Source organism: Sabethes cyaneus, chromosome 3, assembly GCF_943734655.1.
Source record: "Sabethes cyaneus chromosome 3, idSabCyanKW18_F2, whole genome shotgun sequence".
Lineage (NCBI taxonomy): Eukaryota > Metazoa > Arthropoda > Insecta > Diptera > Culicidae > Sabethes > Sabethes cyaneus.
Window position 1 is genome coordinate 89,718,529 of NC_071355.1, and position 23,577 is coordinate 89,742,105.

The 23,577-nt window shown below is 40.1% G+C and overlaps 1 protein-coding gene across 1 annotated transcript; it reads left to right on the top strand.

The window, feature by feature from the left end:
• The first annotated feature begins 16,373 nt into the window (after positions 1-16,373).
• Positions 16,374-18,065, top strand: LOC128743678 (uncharacterized). The gene is made up of 4 exons (XM_053840300.1): positions 16,374-16,428; positions 17,500-17,599; positions 17,649-17,757; positions 17,810-18,065. The coding sequence occupies exons 1-4, from the start codon at positions 16,374-16,376 to the stop codon at positions 17,867-17,869; spliced, it is 324 nt and encodes a 107-aa protein (XP_053696275.1). The 3' UTR covers positions 17,870-18,065.
• Positions 18,066-23,577: the final 5,512 nt, after the last annotated feature.

Genomic DNA, 23,577 nt, shown 5'->3' on the forward strand with positions numbered 1-23,577 from the left:
TCTACCCACAACTCGGCTGGCTGTAGCATTGCAGGAGGTGGTGTTGGCTACTACAAATCCAAATTCGACCTTTTTTTACGTGAAACTTCAGGCGCACTTGCTCTTTTCCATTTACAGGACTATGCACTGTGCGAGTTTCAGCGGAAAATTATTACCGTCCTTTCTGAAGACATCCATTACGTGTATTTATTTCTCAATTTAAAATTCCATTTTTTCGCCGGGGTTCCAGTGTGGAGCGCACTCACAGGAATCCGTTCTTCAGGACAAGTTTTGTATCGCCATGAAAATCGCAACAGCCAGCAGCGGTGTACTGCCAAAGACCAAGAAACTGACGTCGTGCAGTGCAAAATCCCATTAATATTTCCTTTCCAAAGTTATACTTTTCACTTAAAGTTTTGAAACATTTTAATTAAAAATTGAATAAATACTCGAAACGTTAATTCACATTTCCCCACGAGAAATGAATCGGACTTGCCAAGCAAGTCGAACGTTGGAAGTGAGAGAAAAACTGTCTCAAAGTATACAGAAAAGGATTGGATTGATTCAAGATTTAATTCTTCATCACCCACTGTTTCCGCTGAAAGGATTGGCAAAGTAAAAAGGACTCTTTGTTGCCGTATACCGTGCAGCGCCGGTTGGCGATGTTTGCTGACCCGATGCGAATGCGAATTGCTTGGAGGGGCCTGTGGGCAACTACCACGAAGCACATACCGGCACAATGAGAGCAAAGCTCGGTGCTATGGTTGAACCGGCTGTCGTCGGTTGGTAGGTGGTCCTGCACGCGCGTAACCCTGCTCGTCGACGTAATTAAAGAATCAGTCTGGAGGGAGTTGAAGTTTCAAATTTCATTCGCACCACGTGGAATATTACCTAACTGAAAACTTTCGTAAGCTTGGCAAAGCCAAAAACAAATCCTTAACCGTGGATGGACTTCGTCATAATCAACCGCATGTGAATGGGTACTTCTTTTAACCAGTTGGTGGTACTGGGTTAGATCTGAGAGAATCGACACCGAACTGGAAATTATGTACAACAGATATCATTCCAATCGGTATAGTAACAAAACTGAATGATCCGTAATTAGAATCAGTAACTAAAAAATGGTTCCTTTCTTGAGAAAGGGTGTTGATGTTAAAAATAAACTCAAAAATTTTCGATGTTAAACTAAAAATGTTGACTAAGCGAAAGTGGCACTCGAACCTACTACTCTCAATATTCAGTCGAGTGTGTTAGTCTATTTACATCACTATTTTATTTTTGATGACTATTATTATTTTTAATTATCAGCTCAAAAAAACTAATACTCGGAAAACAGCAAATAACAAAAATGATTTTTTCAATAACATAGGTATGCAGTATTATTACTAACAGATTTACTAAAAGAAAACACCTTTTCACCTAATTAAAACCTTTGCCAAGTATTACACAAGCACAGCAGGTTTACGCTACAATCACGCTCATGGCTAATTTTATTATTCACCTGCTCGATGTTAGATTCTATTAAACTACTATTCTCAGTCTTACCGTCTATCTTCAAGCTGGTTACCGCAGCTACACACCCGCTTTCGGCACATCCTGATTTCCCAGAATGAAGTATGGCATCAAATTATTTTTTAATCGCTTTAAAACTCGCACAAATGCAAAACCACGTACGAAAATCTAATTCGTATTCAAGCTGTCTGACTCACAGCTAGCGTTGCACGTCTTTTCCGGTACCCAGCCCAGGAGCATTGGTTAGAAAAGTAGCTTGCTTAAGTTTCGTCTTTCGGTTAGCGGGCGAAGCATTGAAATGCACACTTCTGAGCTACGTCGATTTCGTGAAAGCACATTTTGAATACCTCGTATAAGGTGCCGACCGGTTGCTTAGCATCCTGAGAGCAATTGGTCTCTACCTACAACGCAACGGTTGAAGTGAAATAGATAAATTTCGAATTTTAAATTAGCACCGTCAGCTGCGTATGCGAGTGATATTTCCGCGACTAGTACGGATGTATTGTGAGAAACATGTTTGTAATTTAATCATTCGTGAAACAGCTCCAATTCAACTATTTCCCTCGCAGTGAAAAGGATGCAGCAGTGCTATTATTCGTTTTGAAAATAGCGAAATTCAATTTTCACGCATGTTTCTCTCTATAGTGTGGAGTTTTGCCACGAACAAAAATGATTTCCACCAAAACGGAGGGGATCACTGAATAGTAGAATGCATTTGGAATGGTTCATCAATCTTCTTTTTGTTTAAACTGCATAATTTTATGCTGAATATGACGTTACTCTAGTGTTGTTTCGGAAAGTATCCAGTCTATCTAAAATTACATCTCAAGAGAATGATGACAATAGCTAACCATTTTATTTTGGTTATAATAGGGTATGTTGCTACATCGTCGTAATTGCCTATTCCCGTCCTATCCAGCACAAATTATTAAAAATATCAGCATTTTTATGACACACAATGCAAAACTAGTTATTCCCTAATATTTTAGTTTGTTGTCTATCACATGCGATCAATCAAAGTGAGCTGAGATCTATTTAAATGCTTTTTATCATTAAAAAAGTCCTACCAGCCAAATTTCCTACGTTTTTTCGTGCGACGAAGAAGACAATGTCGACTAATCGTTCTAATTTCCGTCATTCATAAATGAAAATAACTCACGCAAGGCATTGTCGTTATTCTACAGCCAGGAAAACTTGCTTGATCTGCAGAAATTTTGTAGAATAACATTTGTCATGCTGTCATACAAAAAATCCATGCGCTTTAGCTTCGTAAACATTGTTGTGATTTTTAGTTCGGACGATGAAAAACTTTGATGGACGGATTTTAAAACGGTACGACGAATTTTAGCAATAAAGTCAGTTGCGTAATTTCGATAATATGCTTTAATAGTCGCTTTTCACTGATTTCAAAGTTCACGGATCGGAAGGTAAGTGTGTTTTAGTCAAATCAGCACAAGAACTTTTGGAGTATTCATTAAATCCATCCAACAAATGATGACCATTAGAGCGGCTTTCCTTATTACGACGGGAATTAGAAAAAACCCTATTGCCTCTAGTTCAGTTCACCAACGCTGGTAGAACCTTGGTCGCATGCTAACAGGAAAAAGTGACTCTTTAGAGTTTCTGAGCGTCTGTTCTCCAGTTTGAGATCGGCTTAAAACGGCGTTTGAATTCCATGTTAAGAAGAAAAAACGGTCAACCTACAGCGTGAATGCGGAACGTTCAACGCAATGTACAACGGACTAGTCAATAAGCTACGACAGTATGAAAACGACAAGCAGGCGATGATCATTCATCAACGTGCGAGTGGATCTCAGCGTCAGTGATGTTGGGAAGAAAATAATTAAATTGTAAATGTAAGCAATGTTTTTGTGATGTGAAGTTTATATTAATGAAAATTGTATAGTAGTTATTGAATATTGTAAAGTTGACCAATAAACGAATTATTTTAGGCGTCTGACGATAGGTGAAGCGTACTAGCCTGAAACGTTACGCAGAAAAGGAAAAGAGTCTTTTTTTCACCGAGAAGAATCAACGACACATGTTATTAATCTCGTAATCCTCGTCAGTAGATCAGGAGAATCAGGAGAATTCAGATATTCCAGGTATCAAGTTTTCAATCGATATCCATTAATCGTTTCTTTGTTCATTACCGTGTCCTATACCGATTGATCCGTTCCGTGTTTCCATTTTCGTTGTTCGTGGTAAATGAGAGTCTCGGTAAGGTAGTATACTTACCGGGGTCGCGATCAGGGCTTCGACCGATCCTTTTTTTCTACCGCAGTCACACCAACGCGCATTCAAGTTCACACCGTCCGTTTAGAGGTGGAATACGAACGCTATGCATAACACAACTGGCAGTTTGCTCAGTCAAACGCCGATGGCACACAGCAGAACGAACGTGTTCTAGAGCTTTTTGACATTTTCGTTTCGATCAAGTTGCCTTTACCGTTTGAAGCAGCGAATGACTGCAAAACAGTCAAATGACTGGCAATCACCACGCTAAAGAAAAGCAACCGCACAATCGTATGATTCAATACTACAAAAAAACAACCACTACATGTGCATGGAAGAAGTCGGTCGGACTCCGTCCAACACAAACGAATATTTTGCTTGCGTCGGACCGACGTCCGGGTGACAAACTATTACTGTGAGCAGACGATTTGGAGACAAAAAGAGAAACGAAAAAATACGTCACCGTATGCTTCCAGTCAGTTTGCAGTTTATATTCTCAAAGCGCAAAGCAAAACGGGAGATCGACTGTTTGCTTTTGCTGAGATGCCGCATGAATTGTAAGACGGCAGCAGCGCAAGCGGCAGAATGACTGAATTCAAAAAACAGTCAAATGATCGTTCAAAAAGCGGAGTTTGAATGCGGAAAGTTCGCATTCAAGGCAGTCACACTCAACTTGCGATCCCTTTTCAAGCCCTGGTCGCGATGCCTACTTTTCGCAAACGCTTGGTTATAGCTTGTGGGATACAAAATTCCATATTTAGCCACTTGCTCCGAGATAGACGCTGTTTGAGCCGTCTCTGACCTTGGGATCAGGCGCTCAAGTTCGCACCTCCTAGCTTAACTGCTCCAGTTTGTACATAAAGCATTTCCAGGTATGACCATCTTACTTATCATGACTTACTTTGACAGCATTCTAAACCTTCGTAAACCACACTTCACTGTCTTAAACCGACTTTAATATCAATCAATCTGACCCTTACTTAATAGGTAGTGAAAAAGCTTTCTGTGACACGTCCTTTAAATCAAATGAAATATAAACTTATATATAAATTAAGATAAGATATGTCTATACTACCTTGGCCGAAGAATCATAGTAAATAAATAAATCAATGACATTGTAATGAGTTGGTTTTAACTTAAAACTTTTAAGCTCTGCTGTTGAGAAGGTAATAACATCTTTCAAACTACAGTAATAGCACGATCCGAAGCGGTTCAGTCATCTCCGAGAAATAAAAGATTTAAGAATAGCATCACACACATTCACACTGGCGTGCCCAGGCTGGAACACTAGATAAATAACTATAAATAAATTAAGTTAATAAATAACAATAAATAAATTTATGGCGTAAAAATAGATTCAATCTTAAGTTCAATTTTAATTTTATATTTTTGAGTCCAATAAGTCCATTTTCTAGTACAAAGTTTAAAACAAATCCATTTTTGTGTCCAATCACAAGTTCAATTTCAAGTTGAATTGAATGTCCCATTTCAAGTCCAGGCTGGTAAACGGCTGAATAATGCGTACCGTAGGTGCCTTGTGCACGTGTAGGCATAAAATAGACCCTACAGCGGTTCATAGCCTCTTATTCAGCTATTCCTATTCCTACCTCCTCGTGGTACCAGCCGGGATACGAGCAACTTTGGTGGACATCGGGTAACCAACCCCGGTGGAAGCCAAGGTCGTATGCTGACAGGAAAGGAAGGAGGGCTCTTTCGAGCTTCGTTGGCCCTCCGGCGAAACATGGGGTTGGTGTAGCAGGCTTTGCAAGCCGTCACCACGAAAAATACTAAAGCACGGAACGAAGAACAAATAAATTCTTACTGGAACAATCGGAATGGACCCACGCGGCGAAAAAGGACTATGGATTGGAAACTCGGGACGTGGATCTGCCGATCTCTCAACTTCCAAGGGAGCACTCGAGTGCTCTCCGACGTAGTGAAGAGCCGCAAGTTCGACGTCGTAGCGCTGCAGGAGGTGTGCTGGAAGAGCTCAACGGTACGTACGTTCAGAGATGGACGTACCATCTACCAGAGCTGCGGCAACACACACAAGCTCGGTTGGGTACAGCTTTCATAGTGATGGGCGAGATGCGGAAACGGGTGATTGGGTGGTGGCCAATCAATCCTGGAATGTGCAGGTTGAGAATCAAAGGCCGATTCTTCAATATAAGCATCATCAACGTGCACAGCCCTCACCTCAGAAGTACCGATAACGACAAGGATGAATTCTACGCGCAGTTGAAGAGTGAATACGACCGCTGCCCAAAACAGGATATCAAGATCGTCACCGGGGATTTCAATGCTCAGGTCGGCCAGGAGGAGGAATACAAACCGGTGATTGGAAGGTTCAGGGCACACCAGCGGACCAATGAAATGGACCTAAGACTTATCGACTTTGCCGCTTCCAAGAATATGGCCGTACGTAGTACCTTTTTCCAGCACAGAATCCATCACAAGTACACCTGGAGGTCACCAAATCATACAGAATCACAGATCGACCACGTTTTGATCGACAGTCGGCACTTCTCAGACATTATCGACGTCAGATCCTATCGAAGCGCTAACGTTGACTCGGACCACTACCTAGTGATGGTTAAGAGGCGCCCAAGACTTTCCGTTGTGAACAATATTCGGTACCGACGCCAGCCTCGATTAGTTCTCGCGCAGCTGAAGCAGCCAGTCGTCGCCGCAAACTACGCGCATTCACTCGAAGCTGCGCTACCGGAAGAGGACGAGCTGGACGAAGCCCCTCTCGAGGACTGTTGGATCACTATCAAAACAGCCATCAGCAGTATAGCGGAGAGCTCCATCGGGCGTGTGGCCCGGAATCAGCGGAACGATTGGTTTGACGATGGATGTAGGAGGGTGATGGATGAGGAGAACGCTGCGCGGGCGGCCAGAATACGCAGTGCCACACGACAGAACGTGGAAAGACACAAACAGAAGAAGATGCAGCGAAACCACATCTTTCGGGAGCAAAAGCGCTACCTGGAAGAGCAGGAATATGCAGAGTTGGAGCGGCTGCATCGTTCTCAGGAAACGCGAAAGTTTTACCAGAAACTTAATGGATCCCGCAAAGGCTTTGTGCCGCGAGCCGAAATGTGTCGCAATAAGACTGGCAGTATTCTGACGGACGATCGTGAGGTGACCGATAGGTGGAAGCAGCACTTCGACGAACACCTGAATGGCGCCCAGGCGGAGAACCATGGCGGCGGGGGAAAACGATTTCGACGGTGCAACAAACGGGGAAGAGGTGCCAGCCCCAACGATAGGCGAAGTTAAGGAGGCCATCATGCAGCTAAAGAACAACAAGTCAGCTGGAAAAGATGGCCAATGCCGTTCTCAATGCCGCCTATAAAGTGCTGTCCCAAATCATTTTCTGCCGTCTATCACCAATTGCGAATAGATTTGGGGGAACTTATGGAGCCGGCTTCGTCGAAGGTCGGTCTACAACGGATCAAATATTTACACTGCGGCAAATCCTCCAAAAGGGCCATGAATACAGAGTTCCCACGCATCATTTATTCGTTGACTTCAAAGCCGCATATGATACCATCGATCGGAAAGAGCCCCAGGAAGCTCATCAAACTGATTAAATCTACGATGGATGGTACACAGTGCTGCGTTCGGATTTCGGATGGATTGTCAAGTTCATTCGAATCACACAGAGGGCTTCGTCAAGGTGATGGTCTTTCATGCCTGCTGTTCAGCATAGCGCTACAAGGTGTTATGAACCGAGCGGATAACAACTCGCGGGGCACGATATTCAACAAATCTATAGTCAATTCGTCTGCTTTGCCGATGACATGGATATTATCGGCAGAACATCTGTGGCGGGGGCTGAACAGTACACTAGTCTGAAGCGCGAAGCAGAAAAGATTGGGTTAAAGGTAAATACGTCTAAAACAAAGTACATGCTGGCCAGCGGAACCGAGGCCGAACGACACCGGGCAGTAGTATATTGATCGACGGCGATGAGTTTGAGGTAGTCGATGAATTTGTTTACCTTGGCTCACTGGTAACGGCGGACAATGATACCAGCCGTGAGATTGGGAGGCGTATTATCAGCGGAAGTCGTGCTTACCATGGGCTTCACATGCAATTACGGTCGAGCAGACTAAGTCCCCATACAAAGTGCACCCTGTACAAGACGCTTATTAGACCGGTTGTTCTCTACGGGCATGAAACATGGACAATGCTCGAGGAGGACCTGCGAGTGCTCGGAGTTTTCAAACGACGAGTGCTAAGAACGATCTTCGGCGGCGTACAGGAGAACGGAGTAGGGAGGCGGAGGATGAACCATGAACTCGCAAAGCTCTATGGCGAACCCAGTATCCAGAAGGTGGCTAAAGCTGCACTCATACGATGGACGGGGCATGTTGCAAGAATGCCGGACAACTACCCTGCAAAGATGGTGTTCGCCTCAAATCCGGTAGAAACAAGACGACCAGGAGCGCAGCGAGCAAGATGGTTAGACTAGGTGGAGCGAGATCTGGCGGAGAGTACTCGGTGTCCGAGAAATTCGAGAGCGGTAGCCCTCAACCGCATTACATGGAGAAACTTTATTCAACAGGCTATGTCTTAGGATGGCAAGCCACCTAAGTAAGTAAGTAATTTCAAGTCAACCAGCAAACTTAATTTAATTCTACTTTTACTTCCGATTTCAGGCCCAATTTCAAGTACTATTTAATGTCCGATTTTAAGGCCAATTTGAAGTCTAATTTCAAGTGCATCTCGAAATTTAATTGAGGTCAAATTTCAATGACCCATCAAGTCCAATTTCAAGTTCGTTTTTAATTCTAATTTTGCCTCCGATTTTATGACAAATTTAACGTCCAATTTTTAGTCCTAATTCAAGTCTAATTTAATTCTAACTACCTGTAAGCCACGTGCGTCACCTCGCGTCTAATTGAGAGTGAATCGGAGGTACGCCACGTAACGTTAACGCAATGTAACTCAAAGAGATGCAATTACGTTTCTTTTGCACGCTTGGTTTGAGTCTTTGCTTGATGTGGGCGATTCTTGCCACGAAAATATGGCGCCCTATCAGGGGTCTGGTTTTGACTACAGACAAGGCTCTCATTTAGTTCTTATTTCACTTCCGATTTGGGTTCAGTTTTAAGTGTAAATTAATGTTCGATTTTAAGGCTCAATTCAAGACTAGTTTCAAATGCAATATATTAAGGTCTAATTTCAACGTCCCATTTTAAAGCCCGTTTCGAGTCAAGTTCAATTTTAGTTTCACCGCCAATTCAAGTCACACTGAGATCAAATTTCAAGTCTAATTTAAATCCAATTTTAAGTCCAACTCCGAATCTGTTTTAATTCCAGTTTCACCTGCGAACTCAATTTGAAAAACTACAACGTATACAGCCCTACGGGTTGTACGAAAGGGTGACGTAGGACTATATCAGATCATTAGATCAAAGACTAATGTAAACTGCTTTTCTGGCATATGTAGGTTTATAGGAATCTGTGAGTGTCATTAAGAGAAAAAGTGAAAAATTCAGATTCAATTCTTCATTGAATGCAATGGTGGCTTTGAAAATACGTGGACGGGGGTTCATAAGTACAACGCCTACAACCATTAAGACATAGAGATTTCTTTTAAAAATCACTTGTGTGCATCATAAAGGTTAAAATGGTAATGAATGCTCAGCCCACAGATTATTGTATTAAATATGATTATGCGTAGCTTGACATGTTTCAATAAGCTTACTTTAACTCCCTTGTGTCCTTTAAAAGGGCCATTGGTTACAAATAACATTAAAGCCAAAGCACGTTCATCGCAGATGTGCCATTCGAATGTCCTTCTCTTTTGACATGAATGGCAACAGACACGTAAGTTAGCGGCGTCGATTGAATGTCTTTTGCTCCGAGAAGGTTTAACTAGTTTACTTTCACACCTTAGCGCTTGTTACATAGCAGAGGGGTGAGGGGTCTCAAACCATCGTAAAATAAATTCTTGTCTACTGAAACCTCCACATGCCAAATTTGGTTTCATTTGCTTGATTAGTTCTAAAGTTATGAGAAAATTTGTATTTCATTTGTATGGGAGCCCCCCCTCTTAGAAGAGGAAGGAGTCTCAGTACACCATAGAAAAAATTCTTACCTTTAAAAACCCTCACTTACCAAATTTGGTTCCTTTTGCTTCATTAGTTCTTGAGTTATGAGGAAATTTGAATATTATTTGTATGGGACCCCCCCCCCCCTCCTATAGAGAATAGAAAATAGAGAATAGACAATAGAAAAAAATTCTTGCCTACTGAAACCTCCACATGCTAAATTTGGTACCATTTGCTTGATACGCTCTAAGTTATGAAGAAATTTGTTTTTCATTTGTATGGGAGCCTCCCTCTTAGAAGGGGAAGGGGTCTCAGTACACTATAGAAAAAAATCCTGCCTTCTGAAACCCCCACATGCCAAATGTTGTTCCATTTGCTTGATTAGTTCTCGAGTTTCGAGGAAATTTGTGTTTCATTTGTACAGGAGCCCCTCCTCTTACGCCATCCTTAGAATTGCTCTCTTACCACCCCATAAAATTGATGGTCATTTTGACGTAGGACTACGTCTTACGGCAAGTTTTGAGATAGGGTGTCATTCCAAAAAATCAAAAAATGCGAGCGTCACGAAAAATGAAAGGTTTTGAGCGCTAATAGCTCAGCGGTTTTCCGACCGATTTTCAATATTCTTACACCAATCGATCGGAAAATCTTCTAAGAATTGACCCAAATGAAGAAAAGTATGGATTCTTGACGTTGAACTATTGAAAAATTGAAAATAATGAACCTATGTTTTACCAGAATTCTCGCTTCGTGATTGGTTGGAAGATTCTTTACGATGATGTAAACCTATACCAATTTGATATCTGTGCTTGGGAAGTAAGCCAAAACAAGTGACAAAGTTTCCTCATTTCAACAAAATTTCTTAACACCGCGGTTCAACCTAGACCATTTTGATGTCCTTGCTTGGGAAGTACGCCAGAGAGAGTGACAAAGGCCCCTCGTGCCAACAGATTTCTTACGAACGCGATTAAACCTAGTCCAATCTGATGTCTGTGTTAGGGAAGTGTGCCAGAAAAAATGACACAAGCTCGTTGTCCCAACAGATCGCAAATTCTTTACTGCGCGACGATTAAACCTCGACGAATTTGATATCTGTGTTGGAAAAATGTGCCACAGCTGTAGTGTTCGGTTAATATACGGCTCTGTATGAATAAGCATGCTTGCCGTTTCATTAGAAGTGTAGTGAAAAGATGTGCTGTTGATAAAATAGGATTAAATTGGTAAAATCCTTTCATCGTGGGAAACCATGGATAATAAAAACAATCTTTAATTTCAGTAAGGTAGTAGGAAAGCAATAGTTTGTGTTCTTGATTTTGTTAAATTGTTTTCAAATGCACAATATTTTGAGAATTGAACGTATGCAATGTTACTACTTTGATAAATGTTACAAACAACACATGTAGCATGTATATATGTTGCATATAGCATGTATACATGAAGAATCGAATGATTACAAGCATGAATACATGCTACTATCGCTACAAAGAGACTTACGTAGTCCTGCGTCACCTATATATGCGGTCGTGTCTTGTACACAACCCCTCTGATTTTTTTTCTATCCAACGACATATAAATTGTTTAGTTTCATTCAGTAGTTCAGTAGTTATTAGCATTTGAAATCTTTCATTCAAACGTTGCACTTCTATTTTCGTTTTCACAAAGTGCTACCCAGTCCCAGTATAATAAACAAAGATGTAGTCCTACGTTAAAAACAATGCCTTGCGTTATAAACCTCTTTAAGACTAGACCCTTCGCTATCGACAAACTTCGCAGCCGGTTATTAGAGTACAGAACAATAAGGGTTATACAAATTTGAAAAAAAGTTTATGTCGCCCCCCCCCCACCTTCCAAAATGTTTGAAAATTGAAGGTGCAAAAAAATAAAGTGTAATACATATTATGTTGCATTCTTTAGTGATAAGCAGATTTTTGCAGTTCACCGAGTTTATATCTCTAAATTACCCAATACGTGCAAAGTAAAAGTAATTGAATCGTTTGTTTGAGAAACTTGACTCATGTCAAATGGCGCTTGTGCGGTTTCTCAAACAAACGATTCAATTACCCGCTTAGTCTCGATCAACTTTCCTTCACCAACTAAGTTTGTTGATTCCTGCTACAGGTCGCAGGTGGTCCCAAAGCCGAAAATTGGATGTGCTTGAAATCAGACTTTTGGCTCCATTTACTATAAATCTTATTCCATTTTATTTTAACTTGTTTTCAAAGAACCGAATTAGATTGAGGCATCAATAAACTAAACAATATATTAGTCAAATTTGGTATCGCTTTTGACGGATATATTCCAAATTGTAGGAGGGTTATTTTATGCTGAAATCGTAGTAGATAGATTAAAATAGAAATACAACAAATTAGATACTCTGGGATATCAGCTTTCGGTGCTTTCGGGGCTCCAATTGGTCGTTTTACTCCGTAGCGTCCAAGAACTTACCCTAATTTTTGATGTTGGGGAAATAAAGCTTACAATTTTACCTTACAAATACAATATTTTCCCATGCATTGAATGCATGCAGAAAGGATGTTACTGAATTGTTCGAAACTTGTCGGACTATTGTCATGTTGTGATTATCATTGGAATCAATGGTGGCCCCGACATTAACATCAAATCAATTCATGTTAAGTTATATTGCTTTTGTACTGTGCATCTTCTTCTGCTTTAAAAATGGAGTTTTAGTATGGATTATGGCAATGCGCGAAACTGGAATTAAATTGGAATAACATTTTCATTGCTAGGCAGTCGTAACGGTTTATCTCTCCAAACATTTCAATGATTGGTTCGGTTTGAACTAAAATTTAAGTACTGTACAACATTTTTATATTAAATATGCATTAATATGGAAAAATAAACACTGGTTTCTACTCCTTTGTTTCGGTTTTGAAGATATTTTTTTCTAATGCAAATGTCAATTTTACACGGGCCCAGACCTGAAGACGCTTCCCGTTTTCTCTATAAAATTGTATGTAGAAATGCTTTCGAAAGGTCGGTGTCCCACCTTCTGTTTAGATCTGGGCACGTCAGTGCACATTCATACACACACAGATACTCGTCGAATCAGTTCGTCGAACCTTACTGATTAATATTTCTAAATGTGTGTTCGTATAATATTACTTATAACAACGGTAGTTTCAGATTTTAGAGCGAATAAATGACTACAGCAATCCACCGAATAAGAACGCTAATAGGGACCGTGTTAATGGAAACCATCTTAATGGAGTCTAGGGAATTGACTTGATTGGTTCCAACATGGAATAACTCGTGATCCTGACCGTATAGAACGTCGGTGTCTTCGACAAAGTTGCTCAGTAGATCAAGGGTTTTTCGTTGGATTCTAGTATTTCAAAATTGTGTCACTACGTAGCGCTAGCGTATATGTAATCCTATTTTGTAGGCTGTATCTCGCGCTGCTGACTATCTAGCAAGTAGCGGTCTTCGGGGAAGTTATTCATATGGTTGCCACATTCAACAAAAGATGAAAAACAGTGCCGAATTGTTTCACTACTACAAAACTATGAGAAATGACTAACTTCAAGGCTCTCTCACTGCGTGCAAAAAAAAACCATCATGCTAATCTACTATCTATTAATGCTACTTCCTCAATGGCCAGAAAGTCCCACCAACTCGCTTATTTCATGTGTCTTAGTCACGTGAACATATTTCCAACTACTTTCCAAACATTCTTAACGATTCGTGAAAAATTATATAAGGCCATTGCAAATTAATTTTAAGATTTTTGTCACCCATACCTCGCCCCTTCGCCCCTTGAAATTCGCATGAAAAATCGAAAGTTATGTGGGATATAAGTCAATTTTTTTTTTTTTAAAGTCAAATATCTGTGGGCTCTACAGCCAAAAGCACTCGCGAAATTGATGTACGGAGTATTAACGATTAACATAAACAGTACTTAATGGAAATTCAAACAATGGAATTTCCGAAAACGGACAAAAAAATTCGATTTTGTGTTTCTTTTAGTCGGTTTTTGCATGGAAAATAATAAGCAAGAACAAATATGGTTGTCACGCTTTAAGTTTAAGAAAAATTGCTTAAAATACATTTTTTCGTCGATTAATAAAATCTACTTGTTCTTTTTTCACCCCCAACCCTTCAAATGCCCAAGACTTCATAACGTTCTATGCAGTCTGGATCACGAGTTTTTCCATGTTGGAACCAATTAAGTCAAATCCCATATACTGCGTAGACTCCGATAAGTACGACCGACCGCCTTAATGGAATCACTCGAGACCGTCCTTATTGAAAACGTTCTTAATCGAAACCGCCTTATTCGGGGGGGCTGCTGTATATCAAAGGCAATTCGGGCGATACCTTTGTAGGGCTTCGAATTACAAACGCTTATGAACAAATAAACACATTAAAATTTCACAATAACTCAGCTATAATTTAATGGTCTAATATTTGTCATACCAATTGCCCTTGTGATTCAGTTATTACCATCAACCACCGATTACAAAGTTTTTATCACATCTGTAAAATATTTTATTTTAAAATCGATCCTTTCAAAACCACGCGTGTGAATCTGGACGTGAACTAATAGGCAATCTGATTGTTGACGGTTTAATGTCAAATATATAAATAAATATTAGCCGACTAAAACACATAATGGTTCACGGCCAATTAAAGCCTTTTACCGGTGACCTTGGTGCTGGTTCAGTAGTTCCTTATTTTTATGGCTTTTGTTACGGTCGATGAGATAGATTGAAATGGAAGTGTTAGCTGGCGAACCATTAAACTTGCTAACATTTTCGTTCAATACCATTGAAAGCTCAACAAATGAATATTTCGGTTCAAAATTAAATACTGCTGTATACTGTTGTCAAATTTTACTTGTATAAGGCTTTTGAATTCGTTTAGGTTAGAGTATTCAACAAATTATAAAACTTTAATTACTATAATAACATTCACTTTCACTTCGGCTTGGAACAATTCCTGCCGTAGAATTTATCCGTCGTTTCCCGTGCGCGCTGCAATCGCTGGATTCGCTCCGTCGCTATGTAGGACTTGTACGTGGTGAGGTCTGCCAGGGCACACTCCCTGCTGATTCCGTTGGTTTCGTGCAGCTTCAGATAGATTTCCTTCAGCTGTTCACTGGAATCAATGGGAAAGCCTTCCAGTGCCAGGAACATCCTAGCGCTGGTGTTTGTCATTCCATCGAAACAAACCGAACTTGTCGGTTGGTTGTGTAAAAACGCTAAATAAACCCGCAATGCGTGCATCACTTTAGTATCACGAAGCCGTGCTTTGTAGGGATCCAGACTGTCGCCTGTTGGGGTGTTATTGACTGCCTGAGCCTTTGGTTGCTGCCCGTTCGGCAGTTGATGAGGTGCTGGGTTACTAGCATTTGAATTAATTTGAGATTTTTGATTTGATGCCATGCCCAAATTACGATCTTCACGGTTTTGTTTGGTATTTTCAACGACTTTAGGTTGGACTAGTTTTGACTCATTTGGGATCACTTTTGACTGTTTAGAACCTTGCGAAATAGATTTAGAGGAACTTGACCGTTTTACGAAAATGCTACCCAACCTTCGGAGGCCTTTCGGCGTAACAGTTTTGCTTTCAACATTTAATGTCCTACAGTCTTTCTCTTCAGCTATCGCTTTGATTTCATTTTCAATGTGATTTAATCGCCGTAGCATTTGATCACACTTCATAACAATTTGGTCAAGTTGAATGTTGTTTTCCTTGTAGCTTTCATTCAAACGTTTCGATACTTGTTGCTTTTCAATTAGGTCTAAATATACTTTGAATTCGCTCAGCTTTGAATCGATTGCTCTAATCATATTGTCAACCGTGTATAAATCTCGTCGAATGCAAACCGACAGTAGTTCAGCTCGATCGTTGAGATCTCCCACACTGGCCGCCTTCCGTGTGCGGTTGCCGGGAAGCGGAGATGAATCACAGAGTATGGAAGAGTCGACGATTACGTCATAAGCGCCACTGTCGATGTTGGAGCTGTTTGGAAGCGTTGCTGGTGCCGCCGGCCATAGCGGATGTTCGCTAAACGAAGGCAGCTGAGGACGGTCACATAGGCACACCGATAGTAAGCTTTCGTTGCGAATCGTTCTCTGGCAGTAGTGGTGGTGGTACTGGTTTCGGCTTGTCATCTCTACTCATTAGCGGACACGCGTTAAAAGTGGCAAGTGAAACGACCCGAACTACCGGCTTTGCTACTCGGAGCCACTCGAAAAACACATCCACTCGCGGCGACGGCACGACTCAACTTTGTCTCAGCTCGGTGCGCCAGCTTTACAGTGCGCCCCTACTGGAACCGATTATATGGCGACTTAAATGCATCATTTGATTGAAACTATTTGAAGGTTTAATGTATGTGTCATGGGTATGTAAGTCCGTATTTGATACGGCTAGGTCTCTTAAAACTGAGCATTTTTGACTAATGGTGTAAACATGTACAATCCCATATTTTGTTTAATAATAATTGTGTGTTGGACTTACTTCATCAACTATATTACGACGTATCATTGAGGTGCATACTAATGATGCGTAATTGAGATATAAAAAGAAATTGTAAGATAGCTATGTCATGAAACAGCAATGATCGGGCATCATGCAGAACACGTTTCAAGGGAAACATTAGTAGGATTGTTTAGTAAGTTCTATAAACTTTAATTTCTTTGTAATTAAGATTCACACTCAATATAGCACATCACTGACATTTTAATTTCAATTAATTATTCAAAGTAAACAACGAACAAGATTGCCTCATATTCTTTGTTTTTCGGTGGGATATCCTGAGTTTATTATGCATCTTTTTAATACTACTGTGTTCTTTTTACTATATCTCTCTTTCTCTTGCTTTTTTTCTGACAATACAGTATATGCTCTCATTTCTTACAATACATACATAGGGAAGGTGTACCAGCTATGGCGAAGGCACCAGTTATTGTTATAGTGTAACAAAAAGTGCAAATATAAGGAAATGAAACATTTTTGGGTGGTCAAATGTAACAAGTTACGAAAAACAATAGAACATTCATTGCTCAAAATAATAATAATGAGTTATTATGAGTGAATAAATAATTAGTTATTGTTTTTCTGTACTCGACTATCACGTTGGTCATATTTTTATCGTTTTGCTAACGCACATGTCTTTTAAAAATAGTCACTTACAACAGAATGTTCGGAATATCTATCAATGAATTTCACGTAAGGCATTAAATAGAGTTGTATTTTTGCATGAACAGTGAAATTCTTTATTATTTTGTCTAATTGTCGAATTTATCGCTATAACTGGTGTAAAAAACTGAATGTTCCATACTTGACATCTTGCAAAGTGGAACATGGCGCACAAAAAAATGTTATAACACCAGTCGTCGCCATAGCGAACATAAGTAAACAATGTTGTCGGTTCAAATCGGGTATTTCAGTTGCATTTTTCCGTTATTCAGGTTTGTAAAATCTATTAGGGTAGACGCACCATTAGTGGTGGTAGTACCAGTAGTGGTGGAAACTTGAATTATTCCATTATTTTTGCATAATTTGGTACAAGTTTGATAAGCATCGAACTACCAGTAACAGTATTATTTGATAAGTATCTAACTTGTACCAAAATCTGCAAAAATAATGAAATAATTCGAGTTTCCACCACTACTGGTACTACCACCACTAATGGTGCGTTTACCCTACCATTCGTAAACAATAACAATAATTTTATTCTTAGGGTGGAAAAAGTGTTCACGTGCACCTTGCTGTAATTGGCTCTTGCAATATCTACGAGGTAGAGTTTCAACGCTCCTGGAGGATCATATCGCTGGGAAAAGGTATGGTGAGATGATGACATACGCTTTTCAATGATAATATATTCAATAGAGATCAAGATGTATTGGCTAGCCAGCTGTCCACTCATAACGAGACCAGCAGCACCACCCAAGTCGATGCCCAGTTAAACACGTCATTACAAACGAGTAAGATTTACAGTGTAAGTTTGAATAATTACATTAAACTCCTATTATTGATCATTCCCATTGCAGGCAGCAGAATTATGGTTCCCAATGGTTTTGACCATTTTAAATATTATGTCTGGCAGCTAACCGTTTCCCGATGATGTCAACTGCAGGAAACAGCTGGATTTAGCTAACAGAAAACTATTCGGAAGTGTTCCATGTTCTACAGTTGTCAGATTTTACAGCTTCATCTGTGCTAACGATCAAGAAAAGATTTTTAGAATCAAATGATAGAATAGTTTTAATATATGTACTTAATATAAACTAATACGACACATTATAATAAGCCAATTTCTTGTGTATTAAATATAAATTAGAATTGACGACCTGCTATTTTTTACTTTTGATTTTCGTTCACTGTGAAAAAGCCTGCACAATTTCTATGAGTCATTAAAATTGCTTAGAGATTTGAACTGATTTACTTGCAACAAGTTTCAGTTGCATGGTACTAATCAGGAACACATTTTATGCGGTCTCTCAGAACTCTTTTAAATTACATTAAAATTTTCAAACAGGTTTCGGAGATATAACCGGAACAACTTCCGGAATCAAAACCGAGATCCAAACCGACTCAAAACCAATCAAGCGTGTTGTCAAACATGTTTGCAAGTTTTTAATTTATTTTTTAGGTCACTTGGACATGTTCCCAATTACATATGTACTACAGAAGAAGTGGCAACTTTTTGGTATGAACCAAATCAAGTCATGCGGAATGTCAAACTTTATATTTTTCTGTATTTATCACTTTGGTGGTAATTTCAGGTGTTTATTTTCACTTTGGAGTTCGCTCGAACATATTCCGGACTAGGGGCAAGCATTAAAAGAAAGGCATGTATATATCTAAGGGTGATTTAAACAGGTTTATTGACCTATTTGCACATCTTCAAGAGTATTCCTTCACTTTATGAGGAAAAATTTACCTTATTTTTACTAATTTCTGGTATAACCATAGCTGGTACACTTTGATGGCGAATAAAAGAACACTATAGCCATAACTGGTACGTTAGAATGAAGTTTTTGGATCGCATTTAAACAATAAATTACGTCCAGATCAAAAGTTTTTCAATATACAACGAATTAAAACCGTTCAAATTTTGCTATAGGTATGCTAAGTAACAAATAACAGCATTTTATCATATTGAAATAGCTTAAAGAGTGACATATCGTGTTAACTATAACCATGACTGGTGCATTTACCCTAACTAGACTGTTAAAGGTCTAGTTTATAAGATTTATGATAATAATATTGAATAATTCATAATTTCCTGTAAAGCCATTCTATTTGATTCATATCAATTAAATTTTTGACGTAGGACTATGTCTTTCAGGAAGGTAGCTGGTATTGGGGGTAATTCCAAAAAAATCTTTCTCGAAAGGTGGTCAGGTTTTGAACGCTAATAGCTTAGTGGTTTCCCCATCGATTTTCAATATTCTTACACCAATCGATTGGAAAATCTTCTAAGAATTGGCCCAAATGAAGAAAAATACGGATTCTTGATGTTGAACTATTGGATTTCCAAGATATTTACGCCAATTAATCGGAAAATCGATTTGGAATATATTGAAAATATAGAAAACTATTGAATTTCAATGCGCGTCATTGAAAAATTTAATTATTTTCATTTTCTGCCTCCCACGTCAGTGCTTCCCTAGCACGGATGACGATATGAGCTATGGGTTAAGCTTCCTTACGCCCAACAGAATCCGATCGAAAATTGTTGAGCTTCAGCTGTTGCTGCTTCCCCGGATAAGGCAACGAAGACATCCAAATTCAGCAAGCGAGACGCCAACAAACCGAAGAATCTATCGACTCATCCGCCAGTGAACGATATGATTTTGGCTGCTATGCCATTTACTGCGCATCGTCAGTCGGTCAGCGGCTTTCGTTGGCAACACATCGGCAAGCAGCTAGCTTGCGATACATCGGGCAGGCAGCTTTCAAGTCACATCCGTGGCATAATTTTAAAAGTTGTATTTGAAACATTGTTTGCTTTACTGCACATCGCCGTCAGTTGGTTGTGTTCATTGGCTGCTGAGGAAAGGAAAGTATGCTGAGTGTGTTGGAGATGGGGCACTCGTCTCACTGCCGTTATGGAATATCTGGCTGCTGAAGTTCTAATATTGGCAGGAAATATGCTGCTCGCGACAACAAAACGACCAGAATTATGCCAGATGCCACGTTTCTTGCAGTTGGCCACCTGGACTGGTATTTCTCCGTGACTCATGACCATACACGAACGGCTTCGTCGATCGCATAGCTGCTGAGGCTTTTCGGCTGGTCCGTTGCAACAAGCCGTGCCTGGTTAGCGGTTATCGATACTCCAATTTACTTAAAAGAGAATTACGTTAGGTGCGTTAGTGCAAGTTTATTGCAAGCTAGAGTTATGATAATCAAATAACCGGTCCTTTTAAGGATCACACAACGATTGAAGAGTTTTTTTTATATTTTCTTGCCCAGTTAATACGATAATAACACAGGCAACGAGGGAAAAGTTGCACATTTCGCCGTTGTGGACGACCAACACATGGCGGGAATACATTTTCTGGTCACGGGCGACATTTTCTGCCACTTCCAAAACGTCTGCAGCTTGTTAATGCTTTATTATCAGTGTTCTTCTTTTGTATACTGCAGAAAAATGTTACGCAAATTTTTCAGCTTTTTGAAAACTCGCGCGTACCGTCTACCGATTACCAGAGGAAAAGCATTATTCAACGTAGAAATAGATCGTGAAAATTTATTTACTGTTTGGTTGTGACTTCAATTCGTTTTAATAAAATAGATTCAATCAATTCATGGATATAACGGGTGACAACTAAAATTTTGGAATTTTTTTCTCAAGCTGTCAAAAAAAAAACAAAGATACATGAAGGAGATCTGATTTACCGAAATTAGAGATACATTATCAATTGTTGAAAAAAATTAGTGTACATTTAAAAACGGTCCGCAATCGACTGTTCGACGAAGCTTCCGTTTGATGTCCGAATAGGAGCGTTGTACGGTCGTCATGTCAACTTTGCGAATGCATCTCTTGATTCTACCAATCAACTGTTTGCAATTCGTGGCTCTCCAGTTATTTTTGTACACCAACGAGCTCAAAATCCGGAAGAATTCTTCGATTGGGCGCACTGAGACAGATTTTTCGGGTCGTGGTTTTTGGGTAGAAATGGGATCGAATGGGTATTCTGGAACGATTGTGTTTTTTTGGCGTAATGCGAGGATGCTTCATCCAGCCAAAGCACGTGTTGTCCATTTGCATGGTGTTTTCCTAGAAACGAGATTAAAATTTTCTTCAAACATTCGTCAGGCACACCTTAATTGATAGCCAAACCAGAGGGCTTGATTTTGAAGGCACGAGAAAGACCACGACGCCCTCCTGTGTCCATAATTTCGGCTGGTCTTGCACTACCTTACCTACGAATAGTTGGTGGGCATCTTAGGATATGGTAAACAGTCGAAGTCGCAACATATTCGCTTTTTAAATGTTGTACCGTATACTTTTTGCCGAGATTTCTGTGACAGTTCGTAGAAGTGAACAACGCGCTCCTGAAATGCTTTTTGTTTCGACGTCATTTTAAGCAAAGCAGGGCATATATAAACAAATAAAAAAATAACGACAAAAAGAGGAGAGAGAGAGAGCTACCACATACATACTTTCATATCTCTCTGAGCTCGTTTGTTGTTGAGCATAGAAGCCTAAAAAAAAATCCAAAATTTTAGTTGTCACCCGTTAATTCCAAAATCGGTTGAGGATTGAACGTACACTATGTTACTACTTTGATAAACGTTGCGTTTGTAGGTTGTATACATGAAGAATCGTATGATTACATACATGGATACATCCCACTATCGCTACAAAGAGGCTTACGTAGTCCTACGTCACCTATGCGGTCGGGTCTTGTGCACAAACCCTCAGATTTTTTATAATCAAGGTTCTACAGTTCCTAAACAAGTAAACATTGAGGTATACTATATTCAGCAAAGTTGTGTATTTTTACTACTTGTACAACTTTGTAATACATTAATATGCAAGGCAGATACGCCTGAAACTCTTCTATCGTGTTGACATAGCTAGGTTTTGAGTGACAACCACTTGCTTCTGGTGCTAGTGTATATGTTCGATTCAATGATACACTAGCGCCAGCAGCAAGCCGTTGTCACTGCAAAACTAGTTAACTTCAATGAGCCGCTATCTAGGCAATGCCGACACGTTATTCATCGGTCTCTCTTTTGATCTGTGTTTGAAAAGCATCTAATCCTTGTGCTGGCTATTTCAGGCGCTCGGATTTAAAAAACACAGACACCACTATAGAAAATGGGCCCAATTTATCCGCAGTGACTACATCATTTCTCGCGACTGTAACTCAAATTCAGTAGCGTTTCATTAAGACCAAAATACACGCCGATATTCTGTAAATATTATTCTATCAACTGGTATAAAAATCTTGTCTCGAATGAATATAGTTTCAACGTAATTCCTGAACATTGTTTAGGCTACCGCTTAATGGGCTGAAAATACCCTCCTGTACCCTAAATAGTTGCTGGCAAGAAACGTGGGAGCCCAACTAGCACTAATGTCAAAACGGAGCTGGATGGGGAGTAATGCTGGGAAATAAGTTTCGCATGGATTACGTAGCCAATTGAAGTCTCGTAATTTACAAATTCTTGCATTTGCATTAATTCTCCCGATGGCCCATTACGGACATGACCCGTGAACGCTGAAACAAACTGATCAATGAGTGCTTTGGGGGTTTTCAGCGTCAATTTCTGCGATAAATACTTGAAGGCACAGAGGAGAATAAAGTGTGACGCAGACGTATGAATGAACCGCGAGCTGCATCAAGTATACAAATATGTTGATATAATAAGGGTAGTACAATGTGGCAGGCTGCGGTGGGCTGACCACGTAGCCAGAATGCCCGATGAATGAGTAGCCAAAATTATTTTCAGCAAACATCTCTGCTGCTGCAGAGCAGAGCAAAGATGTTCTCTTTGCAAACCATTTTGTAGGAAAATTTTGATCTGTAGATGTAAAAATCTGACCAGTTTGGTGATAAATCTGATAAATAAATTATTATCTATTTATATAAGAGGCTTATGTCTGTACCGAAAACCAGGTCTGTGACAGGACGTCCTAAGAGGCTTATCGGTAACTTAAAACAGATCCCTGATAGCTCATGCTTTCGTAGCATTGTGTTGTATTCTCAGTCACCTCACTGGTCGACTGCTGGACTACTCGATTGCTCAACTGATTGACTAGACTGCTCGACTGAACTGTTCGATTCAACTGCTCGACTCAACTGATTGATTGGACAGATCGACTTGACTGTTTGACTGAACAGCTCGATTTAACTGCTTGAGTGGAATACTCGACTTAACTACTCGATTCGGTTGCTTGACATATTTGCTTGACTTACTACTCGACCCGAGTGCTCGACTTAACTGCACGAATGAACTGCTCTACTGGACAGTTCGATTCGACTGCTCGACTGGACTGCTTGACTGGACAGCATGATTTATCTGCTTGACTAGACTGCTCGACTCAACTGTTCAATTCGACGCTCGACTCAACTGCTCGATTCAACTGCTTGATTTCACTGCTCGACTGGACTACTCGACTTAACTGCTCGACTCGATTGCTCGAATGAACTACTTGACTCAACTACTCGTTTGGACTATTCTAATCGGCTGCTCGACTCAAATGCTCAACCCGATTGCTCGACTTGACTGGTCGACTGGACTACTCGACTCGATTTCTCGACTCAGCTGCTCAACTGGACTACTCGACTCAACTGCT

Coding starts and splice junctions, on each gene's coding strand:
- LOC128743678 (XM_053840300.1), top strand. CDS start 16,374: ATGATCGGGCATCATGCAGAACACGTTTCAAGGGAAACATTAGTAGGA. Junction 16,429..17,499: donor AACATTAGTAGGATTGTTTA/GTAAGTTCTATA, acceptor TTTTATTCTTAG/GGTGGAAAAAGTGTTCACGT. Junction 17,758..17,809: donor AAACGAGTAAGATTTACAGT/GTAAGTTTGAAT, acceptor TTCCCATTGCAG/GCAGCAGAATTATGGTTCCC.